The sequence below is a fragment of the Nicotiana tomentosiformis genome, chromosome 2 (genome assembly GCF_000390325.3).
Source record: "Nicotiana tomentosiformis chromosome 2, ASM39032v3, whole genome shotgun sequence".
Lineage (NCBI taxonomy): Eukaryota > Viridiplantae > Streptophyta > Magnoliopsida > Solanales > Solanaceae > Nicotiana > Nicotiana tomentosiformis.
Window position 1 is genome coordinate 62,070,333 of NC_090813.1, and position 16,531 is coordinate 62,086,863.

General features: G+C 35.1%; 2 protein-coding genes across 7 annotated transcripts; both read left to right on the forward strand.

Annotated features, from left to right (window-relative positions):
- Positions 1-2,202: 2,202 nt before the first annotated feature.
- Positions 2,203-10,197, forward strand: LOC104107047 (carboxyl-terminal-processing peptidase 1, chloroplastic). 6 transcript variants are annotated; one of them, XR_004509788.2, is made up of 13 exons: positions 2,204-2,661; positions 2,767-2,886; positions 3,549-3,686; positions 5,253-5,357; positions 5,441-5,609; positions 6,332-6,408; positions 6,491-6,535; positions 6,666-6,749; positions 7,554-7,592; positions 7,673-7,735; positions 8,770-8,832; positions 8,948-9,529; positions 9,596-9,615. XR_004509788.2 is itself a non-coding variant. In XM_009615743.4 (13 exons), exons 1-12 carry the CDS (start codon positions 2,284-2,286, stop codon positions 9,649-9,651), a joined length of 1,404 nt encoding a protein of 467 aa, XP_009614038.1. In that variant the 5' UTR covers positions 2,205-2,283; the 3' UTR covers position 9,652; positions 9,731-10,197. The 6 variants fall into 6 exon arrangements, 2 of the variants coding, with proteins under 2 accessions (XP_070051542.1, XP_009614038.1); XM_009615743.4 differs by lacking the exon at positions 8,770-8,832 and adding an exon at positions 9,731-10,197 and having other exon boundaries at positions 2,205-2,661; positions 9,400-9,529; positions 9,596-9,652; XM_070195441.1 differs by lacking the exons at positions 3,549-3,686; positions 8,770-8,832 and adding an exon at positions 9,731-10,197 and having other exon boundaries at positions 2,203-2,661; positions 9,400-9,529; positions 9,596-9,652.
- A 2,903-nt stretch (positions 10,198-13,100) lies between these two features.
- Positions 13,101-15,968, forward strand: LOC104107046 (PLASMODESMATA CALLOSE-BINDING PROTEIN 1). The gene is made up of 4 exons (XM_009615742.4): positions 13,101-13,354; positions 14,647-15,240; positions 15,352-15,442; positions 15,531-15,968. The coding sequence occupies exons 1-4, from the start codon at positions 13,309-13,311 to the stop codon at positions 15,709-15,711; spliced, it is 912 nt and encodes a 303-aa protein (XP_009614037.1). The 5' UTR covers positions 13,101-13,308; the 3' UTR covers positions 15,712-15,968.
- The last annotated feature ends 563 nt before the right edge of the window (positions 15,969-16,531 follow it).

Here is a 16,531-nt window from a genome sequence, read left to right on the forward strand (position 1 = left end):
AAAAATTAATATTCTTGTTTGACTTTGTAATGAGTGGGAGGATTTCTTTCTTCTTCTTTTTTTATTTTTTACTTTATAGAGAAAAGAGCTTACTAGTGCATAGTATTTTCTTTTTTACACAACTCGGTCAAATTATGCACATATGTCAAGTACAAAGTAAGTTTTTTTGAGGTAAAGGACTAGGCTTGGAATTGAAATTCATAAAGCCTCTTATGTTAAACACAATCCTTCCTTTTCCTTTTTTACTTTCTAATACACAGCAAACACTATGGGGATGAATATATAATTAATCAAGCTATATGGAATATGTGAGATGTTATTAATTTTTTATTAAATATAATTTTTTAAACTGTGAAATCATCTTACTATCATGCAAAATTTATAATGTACGAGAAAGTCACAAATTTTAAAATGAACAGTTGTACCCTTCTAGGGTAATTAATATAATGTGAAGTGAAATTACAAGTCTCTTATCTTATTTTAATAATATAATCTAAAGTTTACTCTATTAAAAGGAGTAAAAAACGGGGGAGGGGAAGGGTATCACATGTTGTATAATTGAACCCTCGCATATAAAGTGAAAGATTAAATACCCAACCAATTACTAAGATTCCCTTAAATTTTACTCTTTTTGTGTTAGCCTTATTTGTTTTATTTTTTTTGTGCAATCTTTTGTGGAATTTTTATTAAAAAATAGAAAATAAAATAATTAACATTCATAAATTGAAAAGAAACGAGAAATAAATTAGTATTCATTCGTTTCCAAAATTAAATGCCTATAGTTTCTTTTAGATTATTTCAAAATTTATATGAAGATTCTCATGCCTTTTAATATATTTTTTTGTATAGTTTACTAGCAAAAAGATATTTTGTCGCTTACTTTAATTATATTTAGATCAAATTATTACTAATTAATACCTAAAATTGGGGAAAATACAAATTCTCTTTTCTTTAAATATCTGTAGGAAAGGAAATACTCAAAAACTGAAAAAGAAGAAAATAATTTGGTGAGAATAACAATTTACATGATAATTGATTGGAATAACTTCAAATATTTCAGGTGCAACAATATAGATGGAGTTTTAACTAAATTCGGATTCCTGCAAAAGAGACGTCACGCTCCAGAGGAGCACGTGATAGAGATTATTGGCAGTGGGCCCAGTTAGGAGTTTTGAGCACGTTCGATTACATTGTGTGTAGTTCACTCGCTCAACGATGAAAGTATCGGAATTCAATTACCAAAAGATGTTTATCCATAAATATTGTTTAATATTAAAAGTCATTGATTGGTTGGTCCAAATTTCCAACTTCCCACGCAGCTTTCCTTACAGCAGATGACGTGCTGGGAAAAAGGCTTTTTCTTAATGGGCCATTAGTAAGTAGACTTTCCGTTTTGGGCTGAGATTTCACCAGAGTCTAAAATCTACTATCGGGATTGTTACACAAATAGCCAGTCAAATTCAATATTTACTTTTTTCTAGCCGATATACATAGATTATACTTGTTTATACACAGTTATACATATATTAAATTATACATATATATACATATATTAAATTATATATATATTATATATATGTCAGCTATTTTTAGTTTATTAGATTAGGTGAGCGGCAATTTGGCTAATTCTTCATCTACCAATGGGCCTATCAGAATGGTACAGTACAACCGCTCTAAAAAAAATAACCGAAAAAAGTGTATTCTTTTTATATATTAATGTATAATATACACACAAAAAATAATATCTTATACATAATCAGTATATATTTTTTATATATTGACTAATGGATATAATTATTTTTTTATCGACCGGCCAAATGTATAACTTGCAAATTGGACAAAGCCGTCCAATGATTTTTGTTTGAGATCTTTACATGAATAATAGATCGAGTTTACTATTTATTTTCTAGCCGATATATATAAATTATATATTGATTATATATAATTAAACACATATTATACATTGGTTATAGTGTATTTTAGTATTTATTGGGCATCACAATTCACAAGTCACTAAACTATAGTTTAATAGTAGTCCTTAAATTTGGAATAGAACTTCAAGACTCTTCACAGGAGCTCCCTCTCTAAATATCAGCTATAGACTACATAGTACATACCCTGAAAGGTTAGATATAGACTAAGACTTTTAATTAAGGGTGGTATTCATAGTAAACATAACTGTAACAACGCAACAAGTTGGTTAATAAGTGTACGTACTATCGTAGGAAGTGTCAAAACTGCGATAGTTTGTGTAGAAGAAAAGATTACTTTTTCAGTCCGAAGATGAGGCTCCTCCACAGCCCCTTACCTCCACCACTGTTAACCTCATTTGCACCGCGCAAAACCTCAATTCTTCCCAAAAAAGCTTCTCTCAACTATGCACAGAAACCCCTTCAACAAGCTCTATCAACTGGGATCTCATTAGTTCTATCATTGGGGCTTCTTGTTTCTGCTCCTAATTCCATCTTTGCCTTGGAATCTCCTTCAGTACTTCAACCTTCTAACTCATTAAATTGCCCCGAGAACGAGGTGGAAGAGGTGTACAGTACTGAAGTATCAAAAGTGGTGAGCAATGAAAGGATTGTGGAAGAGGCTTGGCAGATTGTGAACGACAGTTTTCTTAACACCAGCCCTCGTTCTTGGTCTCCCGAATCTTGGCTTGTAAGAATGTTTCTTTTTTGCTGTCTACCCTTTTGAGCTAAAAGAGATTCTCTTGCATATCTGTTCATGACTAAATATTGTGTTTTCTATTATTGTTACTTCCAGAAAAAGAAAGATGACATCTTAAGTTCATCAGTTCAGACAAGGTCAAAAGCTCATGATATCATCAAGCGGATGTTGGCTAGTTTGGGTGATCCCTATACACGTTTTCTTTCTCCTGAAGAGGTATATAAAAAGTTCTCTTTTTACACCTATATTTGCATCTGTGTAGTTCATGATTGACTTTTGTCATGTATGTTAAAATTGGCATTCAATTTGTTGAGGAAGGGCTGAAAGACTAACAGATGGGGAATACAAAAACTTTTTTGGTTTGGATAGTTATATGGGAGTAGAAATAGTATTTCCGAGTTTACTATTGCAAAGCTTTAAGTATTCTGAATATATAGTTCCGTTTATAGTCTGAAAGGTATTTATTAGTGAAGTTTGGAAGAGGTTTGACACTTCCTTGTTAGCATCAGGGCATTAAACTATTTTTAAGTTCCTTTACATTATTATGTCCACACCTTTTTTTTGTGATACCAATATATGTTTGTATAATTGTCCTGATTGTGGATGCATAGTTCATTTTGTCAGTTTTCCTGCTAAATCTCGTCCTTCCATTTAAATGGATGAAACCATACTTGCTAGAGACGATTTTTAGTATTTTTCGGCTTTCAATCATCTTCTCAGTCAAGCATGGTTATCGTATGGTAAATCATGAGATAGATGATTTCTCTTCATTCCTTCTTTCGAAATCTGTCTTGCATTTTCCTTATTCAAATAAAACCTTTTACTCACAAACCTTTCAGTGTCCTTGTTCCATGACATGTACTGCTTGTCATTGAAAGTTCTCCAAGATGGCTAGATATGATATGACTGGGATTGGAGTTAACCTCAGGGATGTTCCCGATGGCAATGGAGGTTTAAAACTGAAGGTTTTAGGTCTCCTATTGGATGGCCCTGCCCATACCGCTGGTGTACGACAGGTATGTCGTATACGGTCTGTTTACTACAAAAGCATTTGCAACTTTTGCGCTGATGTTCTTTTTCCCCCCATTGGACAAGTAGTTGATGAAATGCTAAATCTCTCTGTTATTATAGTAATGATTACTTGATAATGCCACTCACTGCAACGAATTTTTCATAGTTTTTTTTGATTTTGCACCGGGTGTCCGAGTCTCTTTGAGCCCCGACTAATCCCGGGGGTGCACAGGCCCTCGGCAAGGAGTTTCCCGCAAGTGCACCACGGTTAATTCAGGTTTTACCCAGTCCGATGGCCCTCAGAAATTGCTTGCACCCAGTGAGTTTCGAACTTGAGACCTTGAAAGAGAGCAAACCCCAAGGCTCAAGTCAATTGCACCCAGTGGGTTTCGAACTTCATAGTTTATTTATTAAAACAATTGAATAAGGAGAGAGAAGCTTTGAACTGCTAAACTAGTAGCCTCTGATTCAATATGCTTTCCTTCAAGGTCTTCAGTCCTTCTCACAACATGTGCTTGGGGCCTTGCTTGTTAGTTTATTTGGTGTCTTGTACTGCATGATGCCTCGTGATTTTTAAGCGCGTGAAGATGTGCTATTTTGGCTGCAATAGGTATAATTATTAGCACATAATACTAAGTTTTACCTTGCAAAAAAAAAACAAAAATCTTAGCACATAATTCTAGAAATTTACTAGACCTATACCTATCCGGAGGTAGTTGTGGGGTAAGGTGTTTTTTCGAGCTTCTGATAGCTATCAGGCTATAGTGTCGATTGTTTTCAATTATTTGCTTGAGATTTGTGAAGTTTAATACTTTCTTATTTATCCTTATGCTTTCTTATGTATCTTTATCTTTTTTTGTGAGAAAGAAACTTTCTTATGTATCCTTTTCATATGATCTTGATGGTTGAGGGCAGCACCTCCTCTTTGTATTATCCCTTCTTAATCACCAGATTATCTTTTGCTATCAACTAAACCGTGGCAGATGAGGAATAGTGAATTTGACCCTTGCTGAGGAAGGAAAATCTCCTGCTCTGCTATTGCAGTGCTCAATGAATTTGTTCATGTTGTTGATAATCTCTTTTAGTTCTTTAAATCGTTAATGTTCTAAAAAAGCTAGCATGCAAAGAGATGGAAGTTCCCTAATCTAGTGGACCTTCCCTTCGCAATGGTCTTTCAAAGAGTTAATAGGAACTTTTCTATTTGGCCTATAAGAATACTATATCTCATCAACTGAAGAGTTGGTTGGAAGCTCTTCGGTTATTCGTATCGATTTTGCACATATTAAGAGTTAGTTACAGGTCTAATGAGTTTGATTTTGTCTTTCATGTTTAAAAGAAAGATAATGCCCATGTATGAGACTCCAGCTAGAATCAGAATCAGACTCATCCCTCTGTAACTTATTTTGTTTATTCCATTTGATCTAGTCATTGAATGTATCCGTACTTCGTTACATTTTCTCTCCCCAGTGAAAAGTATCTGGGTTGGTTTACTACAGTTTTCCCTTCTCTAGTTTGATTTACCATTCAGTAGACAAAAGTTAACGTGTATTTTTCATGTGACCTCGTGGCAGGGAGATGAACTAGTGTCAGTGAATGGGGTGAATGTGCGGGATAAATCTGCCTTTGAAGCATCTTCACTGTTACTAGGTCCAAGTGGGACATTTGTGAACATCATGGTTGTGTTTCTGTACATTGCCGGACCTCAATAGGTCTACTGTTCGATGATATCTTCATGCTGGTTCTCATGATATAATTGCAGGTTAAGCATGGGAATTGTGGACCTGTTCAATCAATTGATGTGGAGAGGCAGTCTATTGCTAAGACGCCGGTTTTTTATCGTCTGGAGCAGATTGAGAGTGGTTCTGTTTCTGTTGGTTATGTGCGCCTAAAGGAGTTCAATGCATTGGCCAGAAAAGATTTGGTTACTGGTAAATATCTGTTCTATATGCAACCCTCTGTTGAGCACAATAACTGAAAGAGAATGTTACTAGTTTAAGTGCTACTAAAGAACTTCATCTAAGAAATTAAAGGTTTTCTGCTTTTTACCAAAACTTTCTTGTTAAGAGTGTAACAGTAAGTGGACAACTATCACTTGAATAACGGGGGATGGCAGATGCGAAGATGCTGATGCCAGAAGTAAACATTAAAATGGAGGATATAAATATGAAATGAAGTCCAGCTTTGTTTCATTAGAGGGTTTTATGTACCTAATGGCTCTGTCAGATAAGCTGAAAGCTAGTAAAGCAGAAGTCAAGTTTAAGCACAAAATTTAATACATACATATCTCAGTAAGAGGGTTTTGCATGTCTTGGAAGAACAAGTTGAAACAACTCTGTGATGACTATAATTGCATTGTGGAGCTCTCAACATCTTCCAATCATTGGGCATCTTTGTTTGAACTGCATTACATGTTATAATCATAAATCCTTGATTCGTCAAGACCTGAATAGCTGATGAAATGACAGGAGATTGTGTGCTATTGTATTCTGGAAAAAAGTTTGTGTTGTTGGCATTTGGACTGTATGGCCTAACTTGTTAAAACTTGAAAGTATTATCCAGAAAAGGTTTGTCCATTCTGGATATCTCACTCCTGAGACATGGTCTGAACTCTTTCAGTTTCAGCAATTGAAAAAAGCATCTTTTTCTGCAGCAATTAAACGACTCGAAGGCATGGGTGCCTCATCTTTTGTTCTTGATCTCAGAGATAACCTAGGTGGACTAGTGCAGGTTTTCCGTTACCCCTTATTTGATTTGGTCTATGAGTTTGACAGTTTATTTGCATATAAAGTGGCAACGTTTCTCCTTTCAGGCTGGCATTGAAATTGCGAAACTTTTTCTGGATGAAGGAGACACGGTACACCATAGTTCTCGTCTTCTATATGGAACATTAGCTGTTGTGCGATATAGATATGCTTGAATTATCAGCTTTAAATACTTACCGTTCAGTAAGAATCTTTTATTCTGAGATATATATGTATTTGCAGGTGATTTCCACTGTTGGAAGGGATCCACAGTATAGAAGGAATATTGTTGCAGAAGCTCCACCTCTTATTACAGCTCCAGTAATTGTAAGAGACTCTTCATGAATGAAATTTGCAATTTTCATTATATAAGAGCCACATCTATGACATCATCTGTAAAATAGAAGAATCCTTCAAAACTTTCTTAAATTGCAGGTTTTTCTCTTTGTTTTTTTTAAATGAACAATTGCATTAGTATTGTCCTGAATGAGAAACTTGGAACCTACCATTCACTGTCAAATATGAAGCAGACTTTGCACGAAAACCTTTGAGCGTTTAAGGTAAAGTGGATTGTAGATGCAAGTAGAAGTTTGTTTCTAATTTTCTTTAAAGTACATTGACCACTGAAATATTCAAAGTTTGCAGTTTTACCATATAAGTCTAAAGAAGTGTTAGATATCGACTTCTAATCCTCTTATATCTCATGCCTCAGCATTAGCTTGGGTCTTTGCTTTAAGCTGTCTCAAACTTTAACGTTTGATGCCTTAAATTTGGTGAAGTTGGTAAGAGCAGTGGATAAATGAAAAGCAGCTATTCGTATGTAACAGTTTGGTGATTTGTGCTAATGTTTTCCTGATTATATGGAATCATAAGTGGCTGCATGGCTCAAACTTAGAGTAGATTCCTTAAATTTGCTGAAGTTGCTAAAAGAAGTGGATAAATGAAATACACAACTGATACAGATCTAAAAATTTGATTTTAAGCTTATGGCTTCTGGTTTCTTGACTATAGAATCGTGGAGTGGCTGTGGTTATTGTTGCAAATTTAGGAATATTGCCTTTTCTCTGTCTAGTTCGCAAATGTTACTATTTGTCTTTACCACTCTGATGGCCTTAGTGACTTCCAATGCAGGTATTGGTTAACAAAAAAACTGCAAGTGCCAGTGAAATTGTGAGCTACTCACACTATATTGTTGCACCAGTTCTTGAATTTTGAAATATTTGTGTTCTAATTTCTGAATTTCTCTTCAGGTTGCAACTGCACTTCACGATAACTGTAGAGCTGTTCTCGTGGGAGACAAGACATATGGCAAGGTCTGAATTTATAGTTATTGTCTTTGGGTTCCGTGAATCCATATTGACGTAGTCTCTCTTTTCAATATTTGAACTTCTTTATGGGCATACTAGATGGTATAAGTACATCTTTATAAATTGTAAAGTAACTTCTGTCAACGGTACACTACATTTATTAACTAAACAAGACTTCTTTGTTTCCCCCAGAAAGTGTTTCCAATCTACATGATTAGGTATAACTTAGGATTTTCTTGTATGTTAACTTTCCAAGATCAAAATGCTGTGCAGTGTATACTCATGTATGATGACCTGATTGAATCTGAACCTTTACCATCACTCCTTTCTTACCCTACTTTCCCTTTTTGCATTATGGTCATCCCATTCGTCAGTTCTCAAACAAGTACAAAAAGCTTGATATAGACTCATGATTACCCTGTCTGCTGCATCTTATCCTCGTCATGACATGATTTGTCTCCTCTTTTATGAATTATCTATCATTGGAAAAATAAGCACTATAGAAATAAATCGAATATGCATGGGACTCGGGGAATTTGTGAAAGGGGATGAGGCTAACATGTATAGGCCTGAGGCCAAAATTATAGTTGGATAACTAATGTGCATGGGGCTCTGAGGACCTTTAGTACAATCCATTTAAGACCCACATACTCACTCTTCGACCTCTACAATTCATCATCAACTGTGGCATACTCTTGTTGGTTATGATTTTTCACGTGACTAAGATGATAAAAGTTCTTCATCTAGAATGGATGAACTACAGCTCTAATGAAGTTGTCTCTTTTCACATTGTATGATCGTTGACATTTCAGTCATTATAGAGATTAGAGTATCATATCATTCATTCAATTGAATAATAATCAATGCTTTCTGAATCATCTGATAGAACCAATTATGTCCACCAGTTGAAGCCTTTTCCATTAACTATCAACCTTGAAAATCTATCTTCTTTATGGTTTCCCCGTGCTATAGTCCTGCTTATGTAAAGGGGATCTAATTGAATCCTTAGCTAGTCTGGTGCCACTATTTGTTGTTGCCAGGACTAATAGACCTCCACAGTGGCGCATGTTAGCAGCCAAAGGGAAAAACAACTAGCATTGGTGGTAATTAACATATTCATTTGATTTGAAGAGGGGAACACTTACTTAAGAACAGAGAGTGGCTGAGTCGGGGATCTCAGCTCCTTCCTGTTCCCTATCTGAGGCGTTTGTGTTGCAGCTCCTTTAACAGTACTTTATTTGGGAAGACGTGCTCCTGGAGATTGCTGCAACTATTGCACAGCTGTCTGGAGAAGAGTTGTGCTGAGATGAATACAAATACACAAGCTCACTTAACAGCCTAAGTCGGGGGAAGGAACTGTACGAAGAAAAACCATTATTTGGGTAACCAGATTCCAAGGGGACTATTTTAAGGATATTGCTCTGTAATCAGTTAATTTCTCAGACCGTGGATGAAGTATATTTGCTTTTTGTCATTTTAGTTGTTGGGAGGAGATCTGTGCAGTTGGCACTGTATATGGCCTTTCACTGTGAGGTTGAAGTAGCTTGAAACTGGTTTGAAGCCAACTATATATTTTTACCATAGCTACAAAGTTCTGGTGTATGGGAGGGTAGATTTGCTGGTTCTTCTTTCTGAGTTACAACATCACTGTATTCTTCGCATCATTGCAGGGGCTGATTCAGTCTGTGTTCGAGTTGCCTGATGGCTCGGGTGTGGTTGTAACAATCGGGAAGTATGTCACACCAAATAACTTGGATATTAATGGAAATGGAGTTGACCCAGATTTCAGGAATTTTCCTGGTAAGATAATTACATGTGTTAACAGCATACTGTTTCTCTGAATCTAAAACCATATATTATTTGCAGCTTGGAGTGAAGTCACCAATCGTCTGTCAAAGTGCCATAAGCCACAAGGAGGATGAAGTAAAGTTTTGTATTTTCTTCTTCTTGTTTCTTTATTAGCTTATGGTTTCTTATCATGGCACTTCTGTTTGCATACAGCTTGCTCGTTTTCCTTTCTGTGCCATTCTGATTCCTCACCATGATGGATGAATAACTTGGGCTAGTCCTTTGGTCGTGCAACGCTGGGTTGTTATGCGTTTAACAGATGTTAACCTTCACAGTCATTTAGCTTCCCCCTTTGCCTGGGCACCACCAGGGAAAAACCAAGATTGGATACATATTGCAAACCTCCTATTGTATGCGCATCAATATTGAAGCACACATCAAAATTCAAATCAATATCAGCAACTTTAATCAGATCAAGTGCAGAACTGGCCACTGGATGATGAAATTGGCAGCCAGAACCAGCTGAGGTGTGTTATTGTATTTAATCTTACTGATGGCAGGTGCCAGTGAATGCTAGTAGCACAATGTGTGTACATAGATAACTAGCAATTTGCCTGATGTACCCAGTACCAACAATGCAATATTGTATATACATTTTTTGAGTAAATCAACTTTATGAAGGAATGTGTGCCTCGTATTGAGCTAAATGAAGGGCATCGGTGGACTTCAAAGGGGGTTAAAGTTTTTCTCACTTATTTCTCTCTTTCTTGGTTTGTGTAGCGATGAATCTTGTGTTCCCAGTTGGTAACAAAGTGGATTGACGAGATTCTGTGATGACAAACTTTTTGAATAAATGGCAGTAAATGTTTTTAGTATAAAAAACACAGCTATGGCTCAGATGTTACCAAATGAGGCGTACTTATTATTACTCACTGAGGAGAGATGCAAAAAATGAAGTTTGCAGTAAATATAAGTGTTAGATTCCTCCATCTTTAGTCTCTGGAATTGAATAATACTTGCAGACTGGAGAGTAATGTCAAACAAAAGGATTGATTATTGGTAAAATGGTAATTCTACAAAATAAATTCATTGCCTGGCATGGACACTCAGTATATAGATTTTTCATACAATTAGATTAAATTGACTTACAATTAGGGGTGTACAAATGAAACCGACAAACCGCACCAACCCGATAATCCGAGTCAAACCGAGAAAATAATCCCGGCTATGGTTTGGTGTTGAAAAAAAATACCCGACCATATTTGGTTTGGTTTGGTTTTAACTAAAAAAAGTCAAACCGAAACCAAACCAACCCGACATTATATGTATAGAAGTTTTAAATATATTTAATACAAAAAAATATTTATGGTAGTATAGTTTATAAATACTTCTTAAGTTTTTGCATAGTTTTATCTTTTAACGTATTATTTCAAGTTTGGACTTATAATTTTTGGATGCTCCAATAAGTTTTATAGTCCATAAATGTTAGTAACTCAAATAAATCCTAAACCAAAATCAAATCAATGCTAATGCTAATAAAAGACATTCAATTCAATTGTACTATGAATGAAAATAGTGTTGGATATATATTTTTTAGTTTTTTCATGGTTTAGATAAAATGTATAACTTATTTTTCTTTTGGTGGTTAATCATGTAAATAATAGTACTTATTAGTCATAATTTTAAATTATGTTTATTTTCATTATGGCTTATTATTAATATTTATTTTATACGATTTTATTATCTTTATTGTTAATATTTTAGTACAATGCCATGACTCATCTCATATTTATGTTATTTTATTGAAAAGCACCTTATATAATTCTGTCTTACTAGGATTAAAGAAATATTTGAAGCACAAATTTTACGTTTTGTGCTATGAAGACTTTATGGGAAAAAATCCGAAAACCAGAAAAACCCGAGAAAAACCGAGATTAAAAAACCCGACTTTTATTGGTTTGGTTTGGTATTTAGATTTAATAATCCAATACAATTGATTTGGTTTGGTAATTAGAAAATCCGAACCAACCCGACCCATGTACACTCCTACTTACAATAACATGTCATCTTCGTACCAAGCCTGATGTTTATAGTAACCTACTATAGCCGGTTAATTGAACATGTATTGTATATTATCAGTATTTAAATCCATTATTTTATATCTATTTTACATTGAATTCGGAAATAGTTTATCTCCAAGCCAAGGATGCTTTGAAACTAAGTAATGATTAAATTCCAAAAGATTTGTAACACCTGAGAAAAGGGTCAGGGGCCATAAAAGGTAAAGTTGAGAAGTTACCTTAATTTTTCCTTTCTGGTATTTCTTTTTTCTTTGGCCATGTGGACAACAATATTTTGATTATGTAAAGTGTAAATATGATTCTATTATGTGCTAGGAATCTTGATTAGGCTGCTAATATGAAGTATGGTATCAAAATGTAATTATTCTTATAAGAATGTTGTTACTTAAGTACTATTATAAAAGGTAGAAAGGTAATATTGTTTCACAGGGGACAGTTTGAATCTATACACTTCATAAGATTGTCGAATTTGCAAAGGGAAATTTGGCAAGATATCCCAGAACTTTTAGCCTCAGAGCGTAAAATGTAAAGCAAGTAGTAACAACAAAAATCTGCCATTTTTTCTTCTCCTTCTTACTTTACCTCTTGAGGTAGTCGTTAGTAACAGTGGAAAAGTTAGGCAGAAAAGAGGGCCGAAAATTCTCACAAACTCAACCACCTTATTTTAAAATCATAGTATAAAGGAAGAATATCTGAGAGAAAACAAAAATTTTGAAATTCCGAACTGGGGAATTCACTTGGATAGAACATCTGAAAAAATTCGTATAGAAATGCTATAGGATTTTAATAACTATTTTCTAAAAATTTTAAAACTTAACTATATAAGTATCACTTGTATAATCAAATATGATATTAAGAATTACACTATAGATAAGTTATGACAAATATACAGTCTTTAAAATTTAATGTGTAATCAGATGTGGATCTAGAATTTCTAGAATATGAGTGCACCCATTTTTTGGAACATGGAGCCATCAAATAATATTAGATCAATTCTAAAAAATATGTACAAAAAATACCTAGTTTGCCAGAAAGATCATGGATTTCCGTGCACCATACCAAATCCACCCCATTTCTACCGCAATAATTACGATGTGATTTTCACCATATAATTAAGTCATATGCGTCTTTGAAATTACAAAAAGAGCGGTCTGAGCACTAAGCTCCCGCTATACACGGGATCCGGAAAAGGGTCGGACCACATGAGTCTATTATACGCAGTCTTACCCTACATTCCCGCAAAAGGCTATTTTCACGGCTCGAACCCGTGAAATGTGTAATTACTAAGCTATATAATTGCTACCGCAATAATTACTACTATATGGTTTTCAAAAACACCGTAGGAGAAACTTGAGATTTGCATCCAAACGAAGATTACCTTTTGCTATTTAGGCACCTCCAATTGCTTGCAGTTTCTAGCTACCGAATGCCTCCTTTCTCAAGTCTTCTTATATTCCTCTCAATGACAAACTTAAAAACCTGTACTCTAATGCAAGAAAGCTAGGATTCTGTTCCCTCCTTAACTTTATCATACCTTATAGTATTATATATACATATTACATGCAACAACAAAAGATTGCTTCCTCTTCACAGCTTATGTTTCTAGCACTTCTCTTAGTTGAGAAACTACTTATATTATTCTCATCTCAAACTCTCTAATAGAAAACAAGAAGGAAGAACAAGTATAGAAAATCTATTGAACAAGTAGCTATGAGAGTTTCTTGCTGCTTTCTCTTTTGTCTCCTTATTTTTTCAGGTAAGTAGTAAATTTTAGGTGATACTTCTACTACTTCGTGTTGTCTTTTGATCCTTCTATATTGTAGTCTTCGGTTAACAATTTGGACTATACATATTTCGATATACTAAAAAAATTTGCAATCGTGAATTGCTGAAGCTAATTTTCGATTTTTCTATTCAAAGAAATTAAGTGGGTGTTTGGACAAAAGAATTGTAAAATAATTGAAAAAGGTGAAATTTTTTTTTAAGTGAATGGTATTTGAAAATTAGATTTATGTTTGGACAAAAATACATTTTGGAGCTGTTTTGAACTTTTGTGAGTGATTTGAAATGAATTTTGAAAAATAACTTTTTGAAAATTTTCAAATTTCCGAAAAAGTTCGAAATTCAACTTCAAGTGAAATTTGAAATTTTCATGGACCGAAAAAAGTGAAATTGTTTTGAAAAAAAGTGAATTTTTTTTTTTAAAAGTGAATTTTTCGAAGAAGAAAAAAAGTGAAAATTTTCTTATGGCCAAACGGGAAAGTCTCATGTTATACTGATTTTTTGTTTTTATTTGTTCATAGTACTTGCAAGTTTTTTAGGCATCTGAAATAGTGAATTATTCATTAATCAGGTACTTTTCCCACTGCATGATGTTATGTTGGGAAGAGAGGAATATCGATTTATTTGAATGAAAAATATACAATTTTGTACCGCTCCTCTGCGCCTCAATTGAATTCATTGATTTGAAATTCGGCTTTACCATCTCAATATTCTTTTTGCATGCATATACTGTTCTAAGTTGTCACCTTTTTTAAGAAAGGTAACAGCAAACTGTTGTAAGAATCCATTTGAAGCATTACGATTTAATCAATCCGGATTTTGGAAATACAAGTCATTGTAAAATTTTCATGAGTCAAGTTTTGGCACAAATATAGGCTACTTAAATGACAATTTGCAAATTTCATCACCTGTAAGGTTTGAATCTGTAACGACAAATTCTAAACAGAAAAGCTTAGTCAAAAAGAGTTTTCCTTTGTCCTAGAAACAAAAAAGAACATCAACGAAATTTTAATTTCATCCACAGATAACAAAATTGTCTTTTGATGGGAAAACACAAAAAGTAGGTTCTTATGAAACTCCATGTTTCTGAAGATGTACCTAGGAACATAATACAAGAACAGCAAATAACACAAATTCTTTGGTTCAAGAATGTAATCTGGAATCAAACAACCCTGTGATGTACTACTCATTCTTTCAACATGCTGAAACTAAAGCAAAAACGAAAGACAGAACAAACTGACACCTATCTGGTGTTACTTACTTCAGGTACAAGCATTGCGGACAAACCTTCCAGAGAAGCCATCAGAAAAAGCAAAAAACTAGCATTCCAAGAGGAGGACATTGCCATTTCACCTTCCATGTCTTCTGCCCAGCTAGATGTTCCCATTATTAATCCAACAACCCCAGGTACAACAAATCCAAACCCGAACCCTAATCCGAACCCCCCAACGATGGATATCCCCCCGCCATCTACCACAGACCCATTCACGAATCCTAACCCGAACCCTAGCCCAAACACAAATCCAAACCCAAACCCGCCCATGAATCCTAACCCAAACCCAAACCCGAATACGAATCCAAACCCAAACCCAAGCCCGACCAACAATCAGGGGCCATCTACTGGATCTTGGTGTGTAGCCAGCCCCAGTGCTTCACCAACTGCTTTGCAAGTAGCACTGGACTATGCTTGTGGCTTTGGAGGTGCAGATTGTGCAACTATTCAGTCTGGTGCAAGCTGCTATGAGCCAAACACACTTAAAGACCATGCTTCCTATGCTTTCAATGACTACTACCAAAAGAATCCAGCTCCCACAAGCTGTGACTTTGGAGGAACAGCACAACTTACTTATACTGACCCAAGTAAGTGGAAGACTACACCTAAGCTACTAAACATCACATATAAGTAATTTTTCAATATGCTAATCCAAAAAAAGTTGGCAAAGCTTCTAATTTTTCCTTTCATTGCTGCAGGCTCTGGGAGCTGTCACTATGCATCATCAAAAACATCCCCTACTACACCCCCTGCACAGCCACCCCCTACCCTGCCACCTCCAAGTCCTAGGTATGAACTATCTGAAATTATTTGATATTTTAAATTATCTCCTAAGCAAGAAAAGTAAAGATGTTTGCCTGTTTCCTTGCAATTGCAGCACAATGACGCCGGTAAATCCATACACCCCAGTTGGACAGAATGGTTCTGGTTCAGAACCAACAGATTATGGTTTAGAGCCAACAGGTACTCCCAATGGAGCAGATAACTTATCAAGCAACATCCAGTTACTCTTCTCCATGGCTTCTTTCATGGTGGCAATTACAATAACTCATTTCTGAACAGATTGGGCAAGACATTGTTCACTGGGGCTGCAGGAAGACACTAGTTGTCTCCATACTTCCATTGATTCTAAAGAGGCCGAATCATCATGAGATGTGAAAATCCTCATGGCCTTCAACACATTAAACTTGCTATAATTCATCCATTTATGGCTTTTAGTCCAAGTAGGAAGCCAGTACTTAGTGAAGAACAACATCCTAATGTAGCCAATTCTCTATTAAAATATTTCTGCAGTTAATAAATATTTTAGACACGATATCTCGTTTTAGGATCATTTCAATGAAGAGTTATGTACAAAATTCGGGAACCGACCCATTGACAGGAGACTAATAAGATCCAACATTTGTCATCCAAATAACGGCATATGAAGTGTGCTACTCCTCATATACAGAGAACACAGCAGCACACCACTAAATTGCAAAAGCACAACTAAATTTTGAAGAATCAATTGAAACTCTGATCTCTTTTTGTTTTTGCTTTTTTCTTCCTCGCACCAGTTACTACTTATTTTAAATACATTATCAGAAACAAATGGGGCAAGATAGATGCCTCTCTTTATACAGCTACATTAGAGACATAATAAAATTGAGTTAGAATATTTTGGACTAGATCATAAGAATGTTAACTCGTGTTAGAAATCAACAATTTGTTAAAATGGGAAGACCTCAATGGAGAAAGCATGCCCTGCAAGCCACTCACTCTTCAAGAAAGATGAACGTATAAAATGTATGTCCAAGCCTGACCTACATGGCAGTGGTGCTGACACTATGCTTATACAAGAAGCAGTCAGTCCCTCTTTACAACTTTAGCCTTTTACAT

What these genes read in the sequence shown, in the direction of transcription:
- LOC104107047 (XM_009615743.4), top strand. Translation starts at nt 2,284, where the DNA reads ATGAGGCTCCTCCACAGCCCCTTACCTCCACCACTGTTAACCTCATTT. An exon ending in ATACCGCTGGTGTACGACAG is followed by an intron (nt 3,687 to 5,252) that starts GTATGTCGTATA and finishes ACCTCGTGGCAG; the next exon opens with GGAGATGAACTAGTGTCAGT. An exon ending in AGATTTCAGGAATTTTCCTG is followed by an intron (nt 9,530 to 9,595) that starts GTAAGATAATTA and finishes TATTATTTGCAG; the next exon opens with CTTGGAGTGAAGTCACCAAT.
- LOC104107046 (XM_009615742.4), top strand. Translation starts at nt 13,309, where the DNA reads ATGAGAGTTTCTTGCTGCTTTCTCTTTTGTCTCCTTATTTTTTCAG. An exon ending in TTGTCTCCTTATTTTTTCAG is followed by an intron (nt 13,355 to 14,646) that starts GTAAGTAGTAAA and finishes TACTTACTTCAG; the next exon opens with GTACAAGCATTGCGGACAAA. An exon ending in CTGCCACCTCCAAGTCCTAG is followed by an intron (nt 15,443 to 15,530) that starts GTATGAACTATC and finishes TTGCAATTGCAG; the next exon opens with CACAATGACGCCGGTAAATC.